The sequence below is a fragment of the Hemicordylus capensis genome, chromosome 2 (assembly GCF_027244095.1).
Source record: "Hemicordylus capensis ecotype Gifberg chromosome 2, rHemCap1.1.pri, whole genome shotgun sequence".
Classification (NCBI taxonomy): domain Eukaryota; kingdom Metazoa; phylum Chordata; class Lepidosauria; order Squamata; family Cordylidae; genus Hemicordylus; species Hemicordylus capensis.
This window is the reverse complement of record NC_069658.1, coordinates 141,182,843-141,206,585: the sequence shown is the minus strand read 5'-3', so window position 1 is coordinate 141,206,585 and position 23,743 is coordinate 141,182,843. Positions and strand designations below refer to the sequence as shown.

The 23,743-nt window shown below is 41.8% G+C and overlaps 2 protein-coding genes across 5 annotated transcripts in view; one reads left to right on the top strand and one right to left on the bottom strand.

Annotated features, from left to right (window-relative positions):
- Positions 1-15,405, top strand: part of HOOK3 (hook microtubule tethering protein 3) — a 79,112-nt gene extending 63,707 nt beyond the window's left edge. For both annotated transcript variants that reach the window (XM_053289424.1, XM_053289425.1), the window contains exons 17-22: positions 775-809; positions 1,427-1,509; positions 2,414-2,514; positions 3,869-3,973; positions 4,666-4,737; positions 6,506-15,405. In XM_053289424.1, the coding sequence (XP_053145399.1) occupies positions 775-809; positions 1,427-1,509; positions 2,414-2,514; positions 3,869-3,973; positions 4,666-4,737; positions 6,506-6,646 (537 nt within the window). In that variant the 3' untranslated portion in view covers positions 6,647-15,405. The remainder of the gene's footprint in view (positions 1-774; positions 810-1,426; positions 1,510-2,413; positions 2,515-3,868; positions 3,974-4,665; positions 4,738-6,505) is intronic.
- Positions 15,406-18,992: 3,587 nt separating this feature from the next.
- The window catches only part of KCMF1 (potassium channel modulatory factor 1), a 102,917-nt gene continuing 98,166 nt past the window's right edge, over positions 18,993-23,743 (bottom strand). For all 3 annotated transcript variants that reach the window (XM_053297730.1, XM_053297731.1, XM_053297732.1), the window contains exon 7: positions 18,993-21,088. In XM_053297730.1, coding sequence (XP_053153705.1) covers positions 20,827-21,088 — 262 coding nt within the window. In that variant the 3' untranslated portion in view covers positions 18,993-20,826. The remainder of the gene's footprint in view (positions 21,089-23,743) is intronic.

Below are 23,743 nucleotides of genomic sequence, written 5' to 3'. Positions count from 1 at the left end.
AGCCCGTGGCAGTGCCATGTGAGCACTGATAAAGTTGTTGCCAAATTTTGTCTCTTGTGTGTTGTCTAGTCTGCTGAGGTGCAACTATGGCTGAGTTCATGGAGTAGGCTTTAAAATGAGGGTCATGTGAACCCAACCTCTGGTCATTAATAACAGCTGTTGGCAATGACTGGAAAGCCCTCTCCCTGCTCTGTGTCCATGTTACCAGCAAGGAGAGAGCTGCTGTTATTCCTTCATACTCTCGAAGCATAAAGAGTTTCTTCTTCTGCCACAGGGGTAAATAAGCAGCAGAATAAGCACAACATTTTAAAAAGATATATCAACTTCTTGTTTAAATGGAAGAAGTTGATATATTTTTGTGGGCAGAACTCAGTGTTTCATGCAGATGCACCAACCCCACCCCCCCTTGGCTTGTTTTGCTGGAGAGAAGCCAAGTTGAGATATTTGGAACAGAGAAGGTGGGGACAGTTAAACTCTTCCCTGCAATTTCTGCTGCATTTCCCTCCATCCTTCTGGTGTTGAGACACATATTAACCCTCACAAATGCATCTGGAACACCGCAGGAGGAAAAGAGCTGGATTGCAGTGGGAAGTTTGTGGATTAAGTATCAATTCTCCCCTCTCTTACTGCTTCTCAGCTCCAAATATCCCATCCCAATAATTGGTCACTTTAAATTGTTACATGCATTTGTGTGTTACATGCATTTCATTCTACCCACAGTTTTCTGTAGGATTATGAATTCTTTAAACTAACGCTATGTTCTTTCATTTATAGTCTGTCATTCTGAAAAAGAAACTGGATGAACATCTGTAAGTAATAAAAATGTTCCTACTATTTTTCCATGAGAATAGTAAAAAACAAACAAACAAAACGGGGGTAGATTTCTATCCCGTAGAGAATAACATAAGAGTCTGATTGAAGCTGCATAGAGCCTGAAAATACATGCATTTAAAAACCATTTTTGTTCCTCAGTCATAAACCTATTTACTTAAAAGCCCCACTAATTCAGTAGTCTTGCTTCCTAAATGGGTATTTTTGGGATTGCAGTATTCATTCAGTGGATGTTTTTTATAGTTCTAGAATGCTTGGATCAGTTCTGGGTTTTTGCACGAACAATTCTCTTTGCCTGAATTAAGTAAGCAATCCTGCTGTTATGCTGTAAGTTAAACCGTAGTGCTTCTTCTTCTTGCTTTTTATGTATTAAAAAAGCAGTTCCATGTCTTGGAATCATTTGCTTTTGCCTGGTGGTTCTGAAATCTTTCAGAATGTATAAAATTGCAGACCTGCATCCATATGAAGTGTTGCACACTCATTCCTCGGCCACAACTATTAGTTTGGATGTAGGCCATAGTTACTTCCATTTCTGTTTTTATTTTGAATTGGTGAAGTAATTGTTCATGATTTTTTCAAAAAATGTTTTAATCAGTGAAAAGCTGCATGAAGCAAATAATGAGTTACAGAAGAAACGAGCTATCATTGAAGACTTGGAACCTCGATATAACAACAGCTGTGAGTAGTCTTCTATCTCAAATAAAATGTAACTGGAAGTTTTTCAACTTAAACATTCCAGTTTGTGTTCTTCCCCCACTCCACCCCCATGGTTTTTCCCTTTAAAAAAGTGAATGGATGTTTAAATGCAGCTTTTTAAAATCAAGAATTAAAGTGTGTGATGTTTTTGCTTGAAATTAAACAATGGAAGCGCAACACCACACAGTACATATTTGTCATTTACTTCAGACCAACTGAATATTTTGGCATAGTTGCTTCACCTTTTTTATATACTTCCAGCATTCCTCATTATGTGAAGATAAGTTGTCCATAAATAATAATGCGATTGACTGACTGAATTGTTTTACTTGGAACAGATCTCTACATCCAAAGTGATTGCCACAAATGTGGTTTTTGATCTAGCCTAGTTTGATAATGCAGTAAATGTGTTTATAACTTTACAAAGCACATATTTGCAGTCACCATGTTTTATGGGTGTGGATGATAATAGTGGGCACATCCACTCCTGATTGAAATCAATGGAAAAGTTTACCATTGATATTTGTGGAGCTGGATTTCACCAGTTCTTACAGAGTTCTTTTGGTTAGGATACAAGCTAAAATGTTGCCACTAACAGGGTGTTGGAATCTAGTGGGGTGGGGATGTTTTATGCTGTTCAGTGTTCATGGGTCAGAGAAGTCCACATATACATGTGGTACAGCCTGGTTTGAATGCTATGCACAATAAGAATGGTTGGGGGAATGAGTTTCCAAAAAGCAGAAATGCTCTCCCACAGTTATTGTTGAATTTCCTCCCCCAAATAGTCTTGGTTGGTCTAAAGATGTGTAGTTTTTCACACTTAGTTGCTTATTGCATCATTTAACAAAAACAATATTCTGAAATGTGCAATCTTCTCCTAATAAAGCACTCAAAATAGAAGAATTGCAAGAAGCTCTGCATAAAAAAGAAGAAGAAATGAAGCAAATGGAGGAGCGATACAAAAAATATTTAGAAAAGGCTAAAAGTGTAAGTATCGTGCTCTGTTTTTGTACCTTAGAGGGGTAAGACTTATCTCTCTTCTGCAAACTTACAAATATATCTTGTAGTATTGAGATTATGGGGAAGTAGTTAATAGGGTTTTTTTCCCAGTTGAGTGTGAACTGTGGCTTCCACTGGGACGGTTCGGATGTTCCTTTCCCACTATTGTAATGAGATCAGGAGTGGATCTTGGGCTTTGCATGCTTCATTACTCTTTTCTTGCCACATGTGGAACTAAACATCTGAACAACAGGATCCTCCGCACTTCAACTAGGGCTGTTCCGTGACCCAAAAGATTGAATTTGCTTAGCACGCTGTTTTAACGTTCAGCACCAAGGGGCTGAAACAATCATGGGATCTCCTGGTTTGGGCATTCACTTCTAAACTTGTCCAAGGAAGAAATGCAGAGGGGAGCAGTGTGGAAGCGTGTAAACCCAAGGACCATTGTCATAGAGTCTGAGAGGAGCCATACAAAAACTTCCAATGTTAAATTGCTCCATTGCTGAAGCAAATTACTTCTGAATACCAGATTTGGGACAACCAAATTCAAGATGAGGTTTCCCCCCAGTGGTTTCCTGTTAAATATAGGGGGATCATCAGAGTCCTCTTTTCTTTCCTTCACCAACCACTAGGGTTCCATTCTGGGAAAACCTCACCATTGGCAAATTTGTGGTTGGTGAGGCATTAAAGTCTATGCGAAACAGAGGGTTAGGGAACAGGGAACCATGACTGTAAAAAGACCCCAAAATAAAGGGGGGAAATACAAAAACATTGCCTAAAAATAACACAAAATCCTGTAATATCACCAAGAAGAATGAGCAGGTCAAACCTCTGGAAATTGTTTGAACCCCACCCCACCCCAATAACTCAAAGGCATTTTAAATTGGCATGGAGCAGCAAGCATCACCAAGAGGAATGATCAAATTGAGCCACTGAAACCCTCGCAAAATCACTTTTTAAAAACCTTACCAACTGCAGATACTCTGGTCTCAGTTGGCAAGACTTGTCCCAATTTCCCATTCGCATATACTCAAAACAGTGGTTGGCAAAACCATGTCTGCCAAGGGAAGATTGTATAACCTCTATCTTTTAAGGCATCGTCTTAAACTCCATCTCCTTCCATTTGGGTAAATACAGTAAGTAGATACTTCTAATTTAAACTGAGCTAGTTGCCTTCCATGAGAGGCTACAGCTCTAAACGTGTTCACTCATCACTCTCTCTAAAACTAATGTATTTCTGTACGTGTTGACGGTTTCCACAAACTTATAATCCTGTGTTTCCTTTTAAGTGTCGTTTGAGCTGTACCCTGTGTCCTCAAAGTATGGTTCTTGTCTGTTGTAGGTTATCCGTACTTTAGATCCGAAACAGAACCAAGGCTCAGGACCTGAAATTCAGGCTCTGAAGAATCAACTACAAGAACGTGACAGGATGTTTCATTCTTTAGAGGTAACACATTGTGCTATCTTATACAGTCGTCCCTCTCCAACTGCGGGTTTCCCAATCGCGGATTTGAGTATCCGCGACTGGGAAATTGTCACTGGTCTCGCCAATCGCGACCTGAGTATCTGCGGTTTGGTGTGTGGTCTTAATTTGGGGTTTGGGGAAAAGTAATTTCAGGGGTCGGGTGATTTTCAGGGGCCAGGGGTTTTCGGCCCTTCCTTGATCGTGATTTCCCTAACCCCGTTAACAGTGCTTTCCTATTGCTCATCTACTGCGAATTCGCCAACTGTGAGGTTTTCCAGGAACGGAACCCTCGCGGTTGGCAAGGGACAACTGTACATAGAAATGTCACATGGATCTCAGTGGAGCTTACTCCCACATAAGAGTGCATTGGATTGTAACATTATTGATGTTTATATTGTGATCTTAAATGTGGAAGGACGATTGTGGATGGAGTCTTTCATCCTGGGCTCGTAATCTGAAATAGTAGCCTTAGAGTGAAAACAGGCAAATATGTACCCTGTGGTCACTGCTAAGAAAATGTTCTCGTAGTGTCTGTAGGGTCCAGTCACATGGTAAATCAAATCATACACATTCCCACAACCAGAGCAAGTTAATTTCTACACACACAAAACTGCATAATTACCTGTATCGTGTGTTATATAATCTAAAGCACATAATATGCTTTGCTTAATTAGAAAGAATATGAAAAAACCAAGAATCAAAGAGAAATGGAGGAGAAATACATTGTCAGTGCCTGGTATAATATGGTAAGTAGTCCAAAGTTGGCATAAACTCTTAAAAGATGGCTGGCAATTAAACTTGAAATACTCCTTGAGTTTGTATTGTGTTGAGTTTGTACTGATTCAACAGTAGTAGGCTTCAGAAGCCACCTCCCTGATTACTGGCATCATTTTTTAATGGCTGGGGGTATGTGATTCACTTATTATCTTTAGTTCTTAAGGGGACAGCTTCTGCTTCACTCAAGGCCTCAGAAGGCACTGTTTGTAGGAGATTAAGCAAGCGACAAAAAAGCACATAATGTAGTAATAGTTGGGCTGTTGGCCTTGGGGACTTTGACCTCTGCTCGGCTCCCCACTTTCTAGATTACTTCCCCTTTCTAGAAACTGAGCTAACCAGTTTTTGAGGGCACACACTTGATTGCCCAGTTTCCCAGCAAATTTTTAACCTAAAAATCGGGCTGCCAGAATTCATTTTAGAACTTTAATGAAATTTACTGATAATTTGAAACATGGTCTTGATTATTTGAATCACCTTTAACTTCAAGGTGTATATAAAAATTAAAACACCAAACAACAATAGTAAAGCAGTAAAAACCCAGTTGCCGCTAAAACAAGCATAGGAGCCAATGCAACTAGATCTGCTATATTGGCTTAAAAGTTCTCCCAAATCCTTCTCATGCTCCAAAGCCCTAGAGGAAGAATGCCTACATTTCTACCCTAAGACAGAAAATACATAGGGGTTCATGAGCAAGTGTCATCTTGGCTATGGATAACTCTTATGTGCCAAGGAGGCTAGTCAGCTTATGAACGAAGCACCACAGTGGCCACAAATTCTTGAGCGTTTTTTGCAGCGTTATTACTCGTGAGCTGTGGCAGCCAGTGCCATGAGTGCTGGGCAGGGCAGGCGGATGCAGAATGGGCTACAGCTGCATCTCTTCCATCCCACCCCCGTTGCCTGCCTTGGCCTGTCCTTCTTTCTTCTTGCCCTGCTCTGGCTTTAACTCTATTTCAGTTTCCAGCCTAGAGAAGGATGATCCTGCACAGCTCAAGTTAAAGCTGAGATGTGCCAAGGAGAGGGCAGGGGGTGCGAAGAGATGCGGCTGTGGCTTGTTCTGCATTTGTCTGTCCTGCCCTCTGCCTCCACTAGGTGCACTGACTCACAACTGCCGTTTGAGAAAATGATAGTAGTCACATGGGCAGTGCAGTGGCAAAGTGTGTGAGTTTGGAAGGCTAGTCCCACCATCCAGGAACTTACTAGGTAGCCTTTGGCAAACTACCATCTCTTGGCTTTAGCCTCCCTATCTGTGAGATGTGGACAGTAATGTGACCTGTCTTATAGGACTGCTGTGTCACCTTAAGTGGCGCAGCAGGGAAATGCTTGACTGACAAAGAGAAGGTTGCCGTTTCGAATCTCCGCTGGTATGTTTCCCAGACTATATCGGGCAGCAGAGATATAGGAAGATGCTGAAAGGCATCATCTCAGACTGTGCGGGGGGAGGCCATGGTATTCTGTATTCTACCAAAGACAACTGCAGGGCTCTGTGGGCGCCAGGAGTCGAAATCGACGGCACACTTTACCTTTATAGGACTGCTGTAGGGATTAAGGAGATAAGGAATGTGTGGCACTTTGAGCTCTTGCAATCTCCCATCAACGTGATGGTGAAAATTGGCAAGTCTCACCATTGCCACTTGGCACTCTCAGCTCAACAGGGCCGAGTGCTCTCTTTCCCAATCAGCACACACCATAGTAAAGCAAGCTGAATGTATACGTTTGGTTTTCTCTTTCGCTCTGTAGGGGATGACTCTTCATAAAAAAGCAGCCGAAGACAGACTTGCCAGCACAGGTTCAGGACAGTCCTTCCTGGCTAGACAAAGGCAAGCCACCAGCACAAGAAGAGCCTATCCTGGCCATGTCCAGCCAGCGACCGCAAGGTAGAGAGAGGCCTTGCCTTCTGAGGGGAAGCCATCCTGGGATGAAGGCCTACTTCTTTTGCAAGTGACGGCATTTCAGGAAACTTAGCCAGCATCCTTTCTGTATCTTTGTCCCTTGCTACTACAGTTAACTCCTCATTTCAGGAAGGTTTTTAAAAAAAGTTTCTCAATGTTTTTAATTCCCTTCACTCTTATTTTTTGGAGTCTTCCTTTTTGCCTTTTTATGTGCCAAAATGTTGAAAACACCTTATGAAGTGTACCTATGGAATCTTTCCTCCCTCCCCAACATATGTAGAATTTGTCATCTGTCACTTGAGTCTTGGCAAAGGCTAGGTAGCAAACCTAAAATGTCTTGTTGATTAATGATGATGCCATCCTTTCTAAGGCTACCATTGTATAAAGGGAATTCTCCTTTTCTTTCTCACTCCAGTCTGATCTGTTTAAATTATGTGATGCAATATGCAGGAGCACTGCATCAAATTATTGTTAAATGTGTGTGTTGCAGAGGCCTATATGCTGGCAGAAGCTGTAACTTGGTTGCAGGTATCTGATTGAGGGTTTTCATAACTTTATCATATGCTGCCATTACTCACTCCTTGGCTTTAATTTAGAGAGGCAGACTAACTTTTGGTTTGGTTTGCCCACATCCTTTCTTTTTTACTCACCCATGCTAAATTATGTGTTCTGCCATTTTTGGATGGTACAATGAAGAGTGGAAAGCAACAACCATTTACTCCATGGCCAATAGTTTAAAACTTCCCCATTGCACTCTCTAACCATGTGGAGAATTGGGCTCTCGTATGCTTGGCAATGTGGAGTTAAACATTATTGCCAGTGCTTAGAAATTCTAGAAATTGGGGCCGTGGTAGTACGCTGCTCACTGTGTGACTGGATCAACAGATGACTGGTGCTACATATAGTTAAACCATCATGGACAAAATGATAAAATGATGACCATGTAGCATGTGGTTCCCTGTTTCTGCTCTGAAAGATGCCAGGTTTGATAGAAATTGTCCTCAATTTGCCATCCACCACTGAAGACTCTCTTTTTAATAGGCCAGGAAGGAGGATAATTGCCTTACAGGTGGTACCAGTGCCTTCGAGCAAGGTGATTCTGACACGAAAACTCACTGTCTTTTTGTGCCAAATCTTAATTGCATGGCTGTACAGTTATGGGTCTCTGTCATGAAGCATAAATAGCTTTTTCCTTTCAGGTTCTGATCCTGCCAAATACTGAGCTCCAGATTTTTGAGCCATGCATCACAACTTCTTTCAGATTTGTGTTTGAGAAGTTTGAGGTTGCTTAAGATGGGTATTTCCATATGGATTCACCATTAGAGTAGTTTGTAAGATTTTGTTGAAAAACTTCATCTTAACAGTTAAATATCAACATACTTCTAAATATATCTCATGTTGGTTGTTTTAAGTATTCCAAGATCAAGTAGCAGATATGCCTCTCTCTTGGAAGTCCATTTGGATTTTATTATCATGTTTACATATAAAACATTAACTTCTCATCGTCAATTTCTTTTGCAAGAATGCACAGTACATCTTAATTTAAAAAGAAAATAGTGTTTGTCTTCATTTACCCTGATATCAGGATGTCAAAAGAGCTCATAAAGTAATGTAATGTGTGCAGAATAAATTATTAAAATGAAATGTGTAGATGTTGGCTCTCCGTAGTAGGGTTTCAAAGTTAGATGAAGTAGCCAAGGTATCTTTCTCCATTATGCAGAAAAATTAAAAAGTTATTGTCAGCATAATTCCCTATGTGATCTGGCTCTTCCTCATCCCCCTTCCCCTACAGTAGTGAATTTAGAGCAGGAGACAGAGAAAAGGTGTATGGTGTGTTTCATATGCACCTATGAGCAAAATTATTAGATGGGTATCTTTTGTATTATGCTGATTGGTTATTTAGTACACTGCATGCAAGGAACAGCTGTTAGTCTTGAGTAAACCCTGTTTTAGAGTAAAGCATCCTACACTCACAATTCCACGGACTAACTTGGGTCTAGTCATTTAAGATCTAGTATTGTTAATTTTGTCAGTTGTATGCAAAGCAATGACAAAAGCTTATTTTTCTGTTGTGGAGGGTGGGAGTGGGAATGTCTCCAGATACTGTACTAAACTCTTACCGTTATTCAGTTTGGTGCCTGAAAGAAACTGAATACAATTAGACCTACACACTACTTGACCTTTCAGTCTCTTTGGCTTTTGTTCTGTTGGTTGACAGAGAATGTTGTCTGCCATCTAGGGCATCTTTTGGCTTATCATTTCTCTCCACTTCTCATCTAGCATGAAAGCAGCTAGTTTCTCCACTTTGGCTGGCTTATTTCTTGAATTAAATTGTTTGAAAACCTAATCCATTATAACCATTTACAGGGATAGTAGCATTAACTGACCTTTAACAAAGTGCAGAATTCTGAAACATTAAGGCCTCTTCATTAAAACTGATTCATTTTTGTTTTGATTTGATTGAGAATTAAATAAGCTTGTCTTGTAGGTTAAGAATCTTGGAAAGCAACCATCCAGAAGAAATCCGGAGGAAGTTAGTTGCACTGAAGTGCCATAGAAATAAATGGGACAAATTAGTTTGTGGTTAAGTTCCCTGAAAATTTATGGCAGTTAAGTGCAGGTAACTCCTTCTAGATCAGGTTTGTTGTGGCTTCAGCTGTTAACAGGGATGGTTGTGGAGACAGAGAGAGAAGCCTTCATTCTAAAGCAGGGGTGACAAACTGTGACCCTCCTGCCGATTGGCCTACAACTCCCATTTTGCCTGGCTACTGACCTCTGTGACTGGGAGTGAGGAGAGTTGTAAGCCAACAACCGCTGGAGGGCCACTGTTTGACACCCCTGTTCTAAAGCATTTGTCTTGAGTGGAATGGAAACTACCCATACACATTTATAAAGGGTTTCACACGAAGAGCAGCATATGTGGCTGTTTTATACTTGGGGATTGAATGGGCTAAAGATAAGCACAATGGGTATCATAAGGATACAGAAGTTGTTTTCCGTAACATTAACATTTAGCAGCAAGCTTTCTGAGCAATACCAGACTCTTGTTAAAACATATGGCTCTAGTTAATTAGGAGTATAATTTTGGCTGGAGTTGGTTACATTTCTTCTTCTGTTGTAGTTTGGGTTTTAGTACTTTTAAAAAATGCTTGTACTGATTCAAAGTCAGTACAAGGGAGGAAACCAGGGAGGAAAGCTGGTCTTGTGGTAGCGAGCATGAATTGTCCCCTTAGCTAAGCAGGGTCCACTCTGGTTGCATTTGAATGGGAGACTGCATGTGAGCACTGTAAGATATTCCCTTTAGGGGATGAAGCCACTCTGGGAAGAGCATCTAAGTTCCAAGTTCCCTCCCTGGCATCTCCAAGATAGGGATGAGAGAGATTCCTGCCGGCAACCTTGGAGAAGCCGCTGCCAGTCAGTGTAGACAATGCAGAGCTAGATGTATCAGTGGTCCGACTGGGTATATGGCAGCATCATATGTTCCTATGCTATTGTATTAACTGTTGTAGAATTAAACTATCTCAAAATGTGATATATAATAACTTCCATGGGCAATGTTATACGTTAGGGAAATATCTTTTGCTCCAGTAAGAGTGCCCTACAAACCTTCTTCCTTTTTTATGTCCATATGTCTGTCCTAATTGGGACTTGATCAGTATTTTATTTTTGAAGACTCATTTGATGAGGCTTTAAATAATCAGTAAAATACCAGTTAAGATACTTGATATATCAATGCTGTTGGACAATGGAAATGGAGTAACTAAAATGTAAAGGTAAAGTGTGCCATCAAGTTGATTTCTATTCCTGGTGCCCACAGAGCCCTGTGGTTTTCTTTAGTAGAATACAGGAGGGGTTTACCATTGCCTCCTCCCATGCAGTATGAGATATAGGCGCTGCTGCCTGATACAGGTGTTTCCTGTAGTCTGGGAAACATACCAGTGGAGATTCGAACTGGAAACCTTCTGCTTGTCAGTCAAGCATTTCCCCACTGCGCCACTTAAGGTGACTTAAAAAAAAAAAAAAAAAGGTACATCTGATGAAAATAACCAAATGACTTTATAATTTGCTGACAAACAAAATTTGATGCATCAGATTATCTAATAAACCTTAATAGGGATGTTTAATCAGAAAACTTCAGTTTCCTAGCCATTAAAGTAGATGATATTGGAGAGACATAACCTATTTGGGGCTGGTTCATATATTCAGAGGGCCATTGATCATGCTTATGTAGCAGAGGACTGGGAGTGTGCACTCCCACGCGAACAGTAGTGTTTGTTGCAAAGTCTTTGTGTCTTGTCGCTCACAGCTGGGCCCAGTTTGCATGGCAGTGGAGAGATCATGTGCTACTTCTCCGCCTTAAAAAGATAATTGCAGCCGCTGTGAAAAAAGGCAAATGCCATGTAAGTGATAGAAAATCTTTAAAATTTCAGTATTATACAAAGCGCTGGTGCAGTTACATTTAGAATATAGTATAGAGCCGCTGTGAAAAAAGGCAAATGCCATGTAAGTGATAGAAAATCTTTAAAATATCAGTATTATACAAAGCGCTGGTGCAGTTACATTTAGGATATGGTATAGAGTTCTGGATGCTCAGTCCTAAAAAGACTACTGCAATGCTGAGAAAAGGGCAGCCAAAATGATCAAGTGAGTTAGAGAACCTTCCCTACAAAGAGAAGCTAACACATTTTGGGCATTTTAGCTTACAAAAAAGGCAACTGTGGAGGAGGGGAGGGAAATTATAGAAATCTATAGAATTCTGCATAGTATGGAGAAAGTAGCTAAAGTTTTTCTTTCTCATAATAGTAGAATTGAGGGTGATTCACTGAAATTGATTTGCTGTAGATTCAGGGCAGACGAGTACATCATACAATGCATAATTAATTAAATGGAAATAAGTTCCACAAGATATAGTGATGGTTATTGGCTCAGATGGCTTTGAAAAAGGATTATACAAACTTGTGGGTGATGAGTCTATTACTGGCTACTAGTTTTGAGGGCATCTTCAGGTACAGAGGCAGAATCTCTAAATCCCAGTTGCTGGTGAGTGGACAGAGCTATTGCCTGCAAGTCTGGTTGGAAGGCTTCCCCGATCATCTGGTTGGCCCTAAGGGGAGGCCGGATGCTGGAGTGGATGGACTTCTGGTCTGGTCCAGCAGGGCTGCTCTTACGTTCTCATGACCATATGCAAATATGTGTGTTGGCCCTTTTTTCTTGTTTTACAGAAGCAGGAGGAGGCATAATTTCTTAAGCTAAAGTTCTTTCTCTTTCTGACTGAGTCATGAGATTTGTTTTTCTACTCTTCTACTGTGGTGGATTTCAGGCCACTTGCAGTGCAGCCCCAGCCTCACATGCACACAAGGGTGATGACTGGAGACAGAGCAGAACCTTCCTCTCATATTGGTTCTCTTGAATGCTTGGTTGGAAGGTGGATCATAGGGCAAGTTTCCGGCTTTGATTTTGCTCCAGCTTAGTGGATCAAAATGCACTCTCAGTTTGAGCTGCACCTTGTAGGTTATCAGGGCTCATCCCCAGCCTGCGTTAGGGAGCTGCATGCCTCTGGAAAGAAGCAGGTTTGGTCAGTATCAACCTGAGAAAGGCATACTGTATCGGAGGCCTTGTGAACTTTCTGCACTGGAAGTTATTTTGAGGGGTGTGCTTTCCTTTTTAACATAGACATGTGTATGGCTATATTTGAAGGCCAGCTTTAATGTGTCCTTAACCAGGCTGGCAAATGGTCATCAATGGTTTGTCAAGAATCTTCTCCAGACAAGTAGGTAGGGAAGCTTTCTTAAATGGGAAGGGTTAGTTCTTTTTAGGATGCGCACAAACCACGGTCTGAGCACTTTGGAGGCCATTTGACTGGGAACTTTAAGGAGAACAGGTCCTGCTCTCTGCTGCCTCCTTCAGCTTCCTGCTGCGGCAGCGCACCTCCCCAAGAACCTCCACCGCAGTGCTGGCATGCACATGGTGTCCAAAAGGTGCTCAAACTGCAGTTCGTGCATATCACTAGTTCTTTTTTCGTTCAGCTGTCAGTGTGCTTCATAGGAAAGGTATACACAAGTAGCCAACTTAGTTTAAAAAAAAATTGTGTGGGTTACTCACTTTTGTGGACTTGTATGCAAAGGTGCTCTCAGTTCCTGGTGTTTTCCATTCATGTTGCACAACCCTTTTCCGTTACCACAGCAAAGCTGCAGCCAGCAAAACTTAACTCTTGCAGTAGCTCAGTATATTGATTTGCTGAACTAGAATGCTTGTGTCAACAGGATTTTGCTCTCTTCTTTTTTCCCCCCACAGCAATTGAATATTTGCTGCTTTTGAACCTTTTTAAAACTTTGGATTATTTTTGGTGATGTGGCTGCCTGATCTGCAGTACTGTTTATCAAATGGGTTTTTCCCCAGTTTACTTTACTTTCCGCCCCACCCCTCCTCCAGTCTACATAATCAAAACTGTAACCTTTTATTTAACATTCCTGGCCATCTGCTTTTCAAAGAGTCACTTGCAAAGAAGCTTGTCCTCTCTAGGTGTGACCTTGCTATGTTCCACTTTCCACTTCAACATCATAAAGCTCAGCCATCAAGAGTGAAACATAAGAATCATAAAAGCTTGATAAAGGGGGTGGGAAGATTGTTGTGCTCCTTTAGCACTTCATAGGTTAGTTCCTCCCCTCCCCCCACTTGACGTTCTTTCTTTTAACAGTATTAACACGCAAGTCTCTTGCAACACCTCCCATTTACTAAGCTAGAAGACATTTAATCTTAGACATGTTTTATAAATGCACCTTGTTTACTGCTATGATTTTAAAAATGCACTAAAGGAGCCAAGTTCAGTACTAATACACACACACGTTTCTTTTTTTAATTATTCCAGCAAAGTCAAGAAACATTTTTTTCCCTTGGAGAAAGCAGATAGGAAGTGGTGCCTGACCCCTTCCAAGGTGGTGTTTCGTTTTTTTTAAACATTTAAAACTCCAAGCCTTGACACACAATATATGCAATGTTTTATTTATTGATGTTGCATACTGTCTTAATGTGTATAAATGCCTTTCCCCCCACCCCTATAGACAACTTGTACACTTATTTTAGAGACCCATTTCCAACTGTGTATACTTGTACAAGCCATTCCAGAAAGGAATGTGAATGGAGACTAATACAAAATAAGCATATGCTTCCTTGATGTCAGTGTTATATGCGACATGACCTCTGTAGATTACTGTCTATGCTGTGTTTAACTGCAGTTCTGTCATCCGCATCCGTCTGTTCACTCAGATTGCACTAACATGACTTTCTTTACATTAATAAATATTGCTAGTATTCATGTACAGTATGCCAACAATATAATTCAGAATGCTTTGTGCTGCTTTTTTTCTAATTTTAATGCTGCTTTTTTTAAAAAAAACACGTTACTCTTAAAAGTCTACTTGTGCTGCTGTAGATTTGGTTTTGTATTGAGGCAGATGTAGGAAATGTGGCAATATGATAGGAAAGTGGAGGGAATTTTGTGTTTGTATCATAACTCTTGTGTACCATGGAGGTTTTTTAAACCCTTTAAATTAGTCATAGCTACCCCAAAGCAAGATTAGTGACAGTGTTGCCACCTGATCAATGCAGGGAAAGGATGGGGAAGTGAGGTCAGGATTCAACTTCTTTTCTCTTGCAACTTAGATTGCCTGAAGGCAATCAAAAGTAATTCTGAGGGCGGTGAGACCTGCACGTCATTCACCATTGCACACTGGGATATGGGGATAACTTCCTGATATCAAGGTATGTAATGAATTTTTCTTCTAGGCAAGAGCTGCTGTTGGGATAACAAGGTGGTTGTTGGCATAGGAACCTAGACTATAGGTTAATGTGCTCAGTTAGACCTGGGAAGGCGTGTTGTGTGACTTGGGACACAATCCCCAGATGCTTTGGTAGGTGGTGCTATAAAAGTCGAACTCCCACTATTGAGAGGGGTGCCTTGCTTCTGCATTGTTCAGGCTAACTCCAATGCTGAAATATTATTACCCCTCCTATCTTGCCTCCCCTCTGTACATTTGTATGTTCGCAAGGTGATGTCATGTCTGGTGTGGTTACGCTGGAGACTCTGTGTGTGTGCGCACGCATGTGGTGTTTTGTTTGTTGTTAACATGTCAAGAGTTGGCCTGAAGTTAGGGGCTTTGTTATCTGCCTCAATTTTTTGCTTGCAAAACCATTTTAGACCACTAGATGGAGTAGAGGACTGAGAGATTACACTTGCAACTTTCAATAGGTATTTCTGGCTGTCTCTTTGAAAGAATGCTGGGGATTTAATTAGACCATCATGAAAGGAAGGCAACCTTGAGATCCTAAGCATGTTTTCAGCATATCAAGTACTGTGTGTGAGGTAGGAGACTTCGGGGTTTTGTTTTGTGTTTCATTTTTCCAAAAACAATTTGTTTGACTGTCAACTAGGTGTTGACTGGTTACCAAAATTACTGTTAGTTGCCAATGATTTTTTTTCTGCAAAAGAATAAATTCCTAAAATTGTCAAATGTTAATCTCCCCCCCCCCCCAACACACACACTTATCGCCTATTGAATTCTTACCCGGTAACTACCAGATTACTATGGTAGTGATTTTGCTATACAGATGTATGTATATAGACAAATAATCGTCATGAATTCAAACATTGAAAGGGGTCCCACCCCTGCTCAAAGACAATAATGCTTCCAAGGCTACAAAACCATTGTACAGTTGTTAAACAAGTTGTAAATAAAGGCTTATATAAAATTTGTTTCTCATTATTATGCACATCAACTTTTTAAAGACTTTGGATTGTGTATCTCTGCATTTGAAAGAGCTCCAAGTAGCAGATGGGGGTCTCTTCCATTTTGTCACACACACAAAAAACCCCTACATATGAAAGATGTTGGGATGAGATAGAATCACTTGCCCCAAATCATTCAATGAATTTCATGGTCAACAAATTTGAACCCAGGTCATCTTGCATCATGTCCAGTACTGTCCACTATACCATCCTGTACATTCTTAATTCTTTTACTTGTGTCCATGATGCTCCGCAGACTGCTGTTCTGGAATGAAGTAAATGCAACTTGTGGTCCTTGCTTATGATGACTGGGTGTAGGAAAAACAGCATTGTCACTCTTGACAGAGAAGATTCATGCTATTCCCCTCCCCACCCCCCCAAAAAACCCATTTTCTGAAGAGGCTGTGTAGCACAGCAGTTTTCAAATGATCACATCAAAAAACTATCATAGGTGCAAATCATGACAGTAGACAGGCCACTAAGTAGTGAATGCATTTGTATGTTAATTCTGTGGAAGTTCAGAATTCCGCTTGCAACATGTTAATCCTGCATTTACACCAGTAGTACCATTTACCAAAACCAAGCTAAGTGGTTTTTTAAAAGATGGGGCCCCCTGTTCCATCACAAGTTAATGTTTCTATCTGTGTTTAAGACCTTTGGACCTGAAGACATGTAAGGAATTAATACCCAGAACCTGCAATTAGCGTGAACTGCGTATCACAGTTCAAATGTCCAAAACAATGCATTAATACTCTTCACCTACTCAAGGCACTTTCAAACTGTGCTGGAAATATATTTCTCTTTTGCTACATGTGATTTTTGATTGTCAAGTCAGTGTGTGACCACATATTCTCTGCAAGCAGCCCTCAAACACAATCAAATTGTCTGCTGCTCACAATGTAGATTAAATAAGTAGTGTGTGTGTTCAACAGATTGATGTTAGGATTGTTGCCCATGCTGCTTGTCCACTTTTTACAATTAAACATGCAGAACTGATCAGAGATTAGAAAAAGGTTTACACAATACTCTTATCAGGACAAAGAATTACCAATGTAACTTGTTTGGAAGTTGCAAAGCTTGAGAACTCTTCCCTTTTTATTACCAGCACTGCCTGAGTGGTAGCTGGGAAGCTGTGGGGAGGTGCACTAGGCAGCAACAGCTACTTCTGCCTGTATTTATACAAACAGTATCATTTCCATTAATCTCACAGATGTTACATTAGTGGACAAACTGCTCAAGGTATCACTTCTGTTTATCTCTAAAGTCTTGCATCACACTAAACTCTCCTTTAAAAAAAAAATCTCAAAAGTTGCCATGTCAAAGTCCCACTGGAAGCCACTTGCCTTCAATGGATTGCAACCTAATTTAGGTGCAACTATCACCACATTCAGATGTGTGTGTTTTTAAATGGTGTTTCCCTTTGCGCACACATGTTGCTGAAACTGAACAGCTAGATTGACTATCAGGGTATGACTTGCTAGCAATTTGTGATATAACCATGTATGGTGCTTTATTTTTAATGTCTGAATAGAGCTTAAGTTATGCTAGATTGCACCCATACTCAACTGCAAACCTTCCCTTAAATTTAGTAACAACATGTAAAGTGTTGAAAAGGAGAGGTTCTATAATGGTATGAAATGGAAAAGCAAATACCAAGTGTCCAAGGAGTGGAGGGGAGACTTCATTCAAAACTTGGACAAACTTGGGGCATTTGAAACACAGCAATGAGTATGGGTGGGACGAAAAGGAACTATTGGGTTATCTCCTGTGGGAAACATTAAATAGGTCATGTACAAAGTACAGTTTTGCAGATCATGTCTAAAGTCAGTCCAGAATCATAAAGCAAGTCTGCAGAACCTAAATAAAAAGGGGGGTGGCATTCAAATCATTTTGAAAGATAACTGAAAACATACCCTTAACTCAATGAAAGTTTTAAGTATAGTCCAGTGCTATTTATCAATGAGCTGCCTATAGGCAAAAATAGTACAAAATTCGTCTAACTTTTGGAGAAAGAGGTTGCTAATGCTGTATCTGGAAGAACTAGGTTTTAGCCCATTATTATTATTATTGGAGTGAAGGAAAAAATGCTGAAGTCACTCGCCTAAACAGGGTGATGCCAGACTAAGTATTTTTAACCTGTGTATATGTTTGTAAGAATCACACAACCCTCAGGAACATATTCACACAGGTAAAAAGGCAGTGTGGAGGGAGGGGCTAGACACAACACACACTCCCCAATCCATACCCCATCTGCTGCGCCAAAACAGCCCTCCTTCCGTTGCCAAAGGGCTGTGCAGCGTGTCAACCCGCAATAGTGAAACAAGATACAGTACTTTTTAAACCACAAGTATGCAAGTAATTTTCACACTACCACGAGCAATGTACTTGCTTGAAAGCACTGGTCTTCCTAAGTAACTATTGCCTTTAGTGAGCAGCTGAATGCTTTTCCAACTGCTGGTCTAGTTCACACACAGAAATCGAGTGAGCATTAGGCAGCCTGTAGACCCCCCAAACTGGCAGCCCTCATATCCCATAAACTATATACATGTTGCTGACGACAATGTCAGCTGGTTAGGTTTTAAATCTGGATGCTTCTAGTAGACAAATACACAAGTGAAGTTTTCCCCCCACACTTCCAAATCTGAAGGTTTCTTGGCTTACCGTTCTTCTACTACATTGAGTGCAACTTGTACTACGAAATGGGGCACACAATGACTAGTATTCAGACAAAAATACCAGAGAGTCTATTTACAAAGCAACACCCTGGGAGTCTGCTTACCACGCTACATACAATCCCATGCAAAATTTGTAACTCTCAGCATCTGTTCTAGCAAGAAATTTCTGAGTTGCAGATGAAGAAACTAGTATTGGAATACTTGTAGAAACAGCTGTGCTATACAAATCCTAACTACTGAAATGTGACCCTTTGTGCTCCAGATTGCGATTGTTCAGCTTTGGCAACTGACAAGCTATTTTTATCATCTGGTGACCTGATAGCATCCTGGCTTTAGCACTTTCCAGAGAAAGCAGTACCGTCTCAGACATTTGCCTCTCGTTTCTTCCATCTGCAAGCAGGTTTTATCAGTTTCCCAAAGGCATCTGGCTAGGATTACAATCAATCTCACACATTTTTACAATTGGCAAATATTGGGGGGGGGGTGTGTGCACAGAACTTGTTTGCACAGTTTGGTCTGAATTTGGACTCGCCTACAGTTCAAGGGACTGTAAAGGAGAATCCAGGGAGGGTTGCCCTTTGCTTCCAAAGGTAATCAAAGGCAGCGGGGGAGCAGTAAGAGAGGGGGGCACCTTTCCAACTGGAAGATCACACCACAAATGGCCTCTGGTTTGTTGCCGACCAGTTTGCTCGTGGACCGGTTCAACACACCCCAAACATGCACTTTTTAAGCAAAAAGGTACGTACTCTAAGCCTTGGCTGACAATTCTCCAAGAGCTTCTCCAGTGCAACTGCCATTAGAACATCACTGCAAGAGAGTGTCTGGAATCAATTTGTCTGGATCACACACCAACGCCAAAGAAGAATCAACTGAACAACAGTCTTGAAAATGCTTTATTGAACTGTGTGTCTTATTGTAATGTGCAGATGTGTTTGAAAAGACTACAGCTTGAAAACTGGTTTTGAAAATCCTCAACAATAAAAAAAAAATCCCGACCAGGATTAAACTCCCAAGATAACCAGAGGGCCAGTGTAAAAACCCCCACCCCACCCCCTTAGAACATTCTGTTGCAGAGACTAAAAAGAAAACAAAACTAGTGCTGTATTTTATACAGAAACAACTGGCGCCAGAAACGAAATGCTGTAGGCAGGATTTTGCCATTTTAGATAAGCATCCATGTCAGAGTTCTATTAAAATCCCACCCTGGTGTTCAAGTCTGCAATTTTATTCTAAGATGCTTGTAATGTAGCGGATGTGGAAAGGTACAGAGGGAAAAGGGTGAGGAGAGTGAGAGAACTGGAGAGAAACATGATTATGGGTCTAAGCCTAGTTTAGATTTCAGAAGCTGTGTGCAATTTTGTCTTTATAGTCTAACTTTACATTACCTTCCCGCACCCACCCCCCAAAACCAAAACCCCTCCTGTCCCTGCCTTGGGGCTATTATGAAAGTCTATGCACAAAAACACTGTACATTTTTATACATACAGGATTAATAGTATAGGCATGTAGGTGGCATGATTCAATTAAAAGGCTTTACTTCTTTATGCCAGAAAAAAAATCATCAAGAAGAAATAATAAATAAAAAGGTGCTAGAGTTAGCATTAAGAATGCAGTTGTAATATATTGACAAGTTTGGGAAGTCACCTCAAGCTCTCCTGATACTGACAAGTCTCTGCAAACTAGGAAGCAAATACATAAATAACTCAAACATATGATTGAGACTGTGAAGGCTTTAAAACTAAGACAACATAATCCAAATTAACTTTTGTTTTCTTTTTCGTTCAAGACAATGAATAAATGAATCATCTACACCTGAATAAAACATGTTAACAGTTTGAATTTTTTTTTTTTTAACAACCACCAAAAAAAAAAACCCCTTTAAACAAAGTTGAACAAGTATTTTTTGATTATAGGGCACACAAAAGCCCCTTTTGCCAGAAGGTTTTGGCAGTGGCCTTACTTTTGTGTCTCCTAGAGATGCATTAAAAGCAGGCTGAAACTCCACGTGGATGTGCACGATGGTTAGAGAGAGCAACGTAAGGGTCACACCGAGCGGAACGCCACACCCTGGCAACGACAAGCTGTCCACTGCAGAGCCTGCATGATGTGCCAACAGCACATCCAAAAAGGTGGTTCAGATGGACATTATTCAAAAGCTACTTGATGGCCACACACTGCTAAGGGAGCACTAGCTCCTTTGTATTGTAACCTTTGAATAATGGGAAAGCTTTCAGGGGAGGGGGAGTTGTTTATAGTTTTACTCCTTGTATTTAAATTTTTTAAATGACAAGGTCACTAAAACTCATGCACGCTGCAAAAAACCTCATGCAGTAAAGGTAAACCATCCAAGCAGTTTTTATTCATTAATATTCATAAATACACACAGCAGCTTCATTAGAGATTTCATTTTTTTTTTCCTCTTCAGTTTGAATGTGGAGTATTAGGAGAGCCTTTTGCATGTCAAAAGTACAGGGCACAGAGGATTCCCCTCTGCACTGCAACCTACATTTACCTGCTAGAAGTAAAAATTATTTTAAGTGGAAATGATTATCATATATATCTTTTTTTTCTCTCTTCCTTTGAATGTACACAATGTAACAAGAGTGACAGACCTGAAATTACAATCACCAAAACAAACCCAAGATAGTTGTTGTCCACTTTCATTGGCAAATACAGCACAGAGGACATTGTCTGCGAAGTGGGATGTCATCAAAGAGGAGGTGGAGGAGGCTCGTTTCCTTTATTACTCTCTCTTAAATTTAGATTTTCTAAAGCAACATCTAAAGGCATAATATCTACACAGCCCATAGCACCAAAATCAGCAACCTCCCCACGCTCGTCCTCGTCAGAGGAGGAGCTTTCTTCCCTCATCAAAGTGGACAATAGAAGCTCTTGAACAAACAGGCTACGGTCAGCCCTCTCACTCTCCATTGACTGACGCTCAGTTTCAGACATCTTGGGATCATTCAACCTGCACAAGAGAGAGAAAGAGAGAGACACAATACAGGATATAGCCGATAAGTAAGGATGGCATTCTACACACCAAATACATTCATTTGCAGAACTAAAAATTTTTATTCATATGCAGGGCCCAGTAGATGTGCAACTTCAGAAGTTTTAAGGTTTGCTTCAGAACTTGTTCACTAGTATCTGCTGCTAGCTGGAAGGTATGAGAACCTAACTTTCTACCTCTAGACCTGGAGGTGCAGGCAATTTCTACAGTTGAAAGAGCAGCAGTCAGCCATCGAATACTAATACTCGGGGAGGCTGTTCACACGTGCAGCTGCGTCCGGGCCTGGCTGCATGCGAGAGCTGCCAGGATTGCACCCGATCCCGGCAGTGCTCTGGCGGCGAACCCACCTGCAGAGCCAGCCTTTTCAATGAGGTCAAGGGAGCCAGCGCTCTCAGCCCCCTTTCCTTGATTGTGTTCAGCGCAAGCTGCTTTTAGCTGGTGCCGCAGCAGTGACAGGTGCCCACCTATCGCTGAAAGGATCCCCACAATGTGCAGGGCAGCCCGGGATTTCCAGGGGCTGGGACAACGCATCCTGCGCGCCCAACAACAGAGGAACGGTCATCTGCAGGGAAGGTAAGTCTCAGCAGCCTTCCCCACCGCCCACCCTCAAACCCTTCTCACTGATTGTGAGAAAGGGCTGCAGGTCTTCCAAATTCACCGCTGATCCTCTAAGATCTCTACTGCCCCACTGCTTCTTCCATGTGACCTGGATTCCATTGTGAGTGCAGAGTCTTTAGCAGGGGTATCCAGTAACTCCTCTTGTGCAGTTATATAGGATCAGTTTCAGCTTTTGACTCCTGTGGATGTAAACAAGCTTACTGGAACTGTGCGTCCGACCACCTGTTCTCTTGACTTTTGTCCAACATGGCTTATATTATCAAGCAGGGAGATTGTTGGAGAGGACCTAGTTGAGATCATAAATGCTTCTCTGAGGAAAGGTAGGGTGCCTCTCTTTAAAAGAGGCAGTTACTAGACCTCTTTTAAGGGCGCCTACACTGGACCCCTCAGAATTAGGCAATTATAGGCCTGTCTCCAATCTCCCATGGTTGGCCAAGGTGATTGAGAAGGTGGTGGCCACTCAACTCCAGGCAGTCTGGAGAATGAAACAGATTATCTAGACCCATTTCAAACTAGCTTTTGAGCTGGTTATGGGGTGGAGACTGCTTTGGTCAGCCTGGTGGATGATCTCCAAAGGGGGATTGACAGAGGGAGTGTGACTCTATTGGTCCTTTTGGATCTCTCATTGGTTTTCAATACCATCGCCCATGGTATCCTTCTGGATTGCCTGCGGGGACTGAATAGTAGGAGGCACTGCTTTGCAGTGGTTCCGCTCATACCTCTCAGGCAGATTTCAGAAGGTGTGACCTGGGGACTGCTGCTCTACAAAGTGAGAACTTTTGTATGCTGTCTCTCAGGGCTCCATTTTGTCTCCAATGCTTTTTAACTTCTACATGAAACCGCTGGGAGATATCATCAGGGGATTTGGTGCAGGGTGTTATCAGTACGCTGATGACACCCAAACCTACTTCTCCATGTCAGCTTCATCAGGCAATGGCATATCTTCCCCAAATGCCTGCCTTGAGGCAGTAATGGGATGGATGAGGGATAAACTGAGACTGAATCCAAATAAGACGGAAGTGCTCACTGTAGGAAGCCGCAGTTCAGGAAATAAGATAGATCTGCCTGTTCTGGATGGGGTTACACTCTCCCAGAAGGAACAGGTACATGGGAGTACTTCTGGACCCAACTCTGTCTCCCCAACACCCCAGGTGGAGGTGGTGGCCAGGAATGCTTTCTATCAGCTTCAACTGGTTTGCCAACTGCACCCTTTCCTGGAAGTAAGTGACCTTAAGACAGTGTTGCACATGTTGGTAACCAGCTGTACTACTGCAATGCACTTTACATGGGGCTGGCTTCATATGTAGTCCAGAAGCTGCGATCGGTGCAGAATGCGGCTGCCAGATAGGGATGTGCACAGAACTGCGTCGGTGAGGCTTGAAGGCAGCAGGGATGCTGCTTTAAGAGCGGGGGAAGGTCACTTACCCCTCCCACCAGCATCCATTTTCGTAAAAGCTCAGGGCGGCAGCATATCTTCCTGCCGCCTTGTTGTCCGGACGTAACTGGACATCCCCGACACACCTGCGTGCACCGGCTCGCCTATGCGTCAGGGACTTCCGGTTACATCTGAACAACGGGGGCAACAGGGCGGCAGGCAGGTATACTGCTGCCCTGAGGAGTTTTTACGAAAATGGACGCCGGTGGGAGAAAGCAGTGGGAGGGGTAAGTGCACCCTCCCCTGCTCTTAAAGCAAGACACCCCTGCTAATTGAACCGGGGGAATCGCCAGTTCTTCACACCAGTTCAGAGGACCATAAAGGGCCTCTATACTAGCTATTTTCTGGGCAAAAAACAAAGTGCTGGTTATTTCATATAAAGCTCTTGGGCCCATGGTATTTAAGAGAACGCCTTCATCGTTCTTAACTCCGCCGCCTATGAAGATCTTCAGGGGAGGTTCGTCTGAGGGTGCCGCCAGTTCGTCTGGTAGCGACTCAAAGACATGCCCTCTCCCTGGTTGCCCTGGAACTGTGGAATGCACTTCCTGCTGAGATTAGAG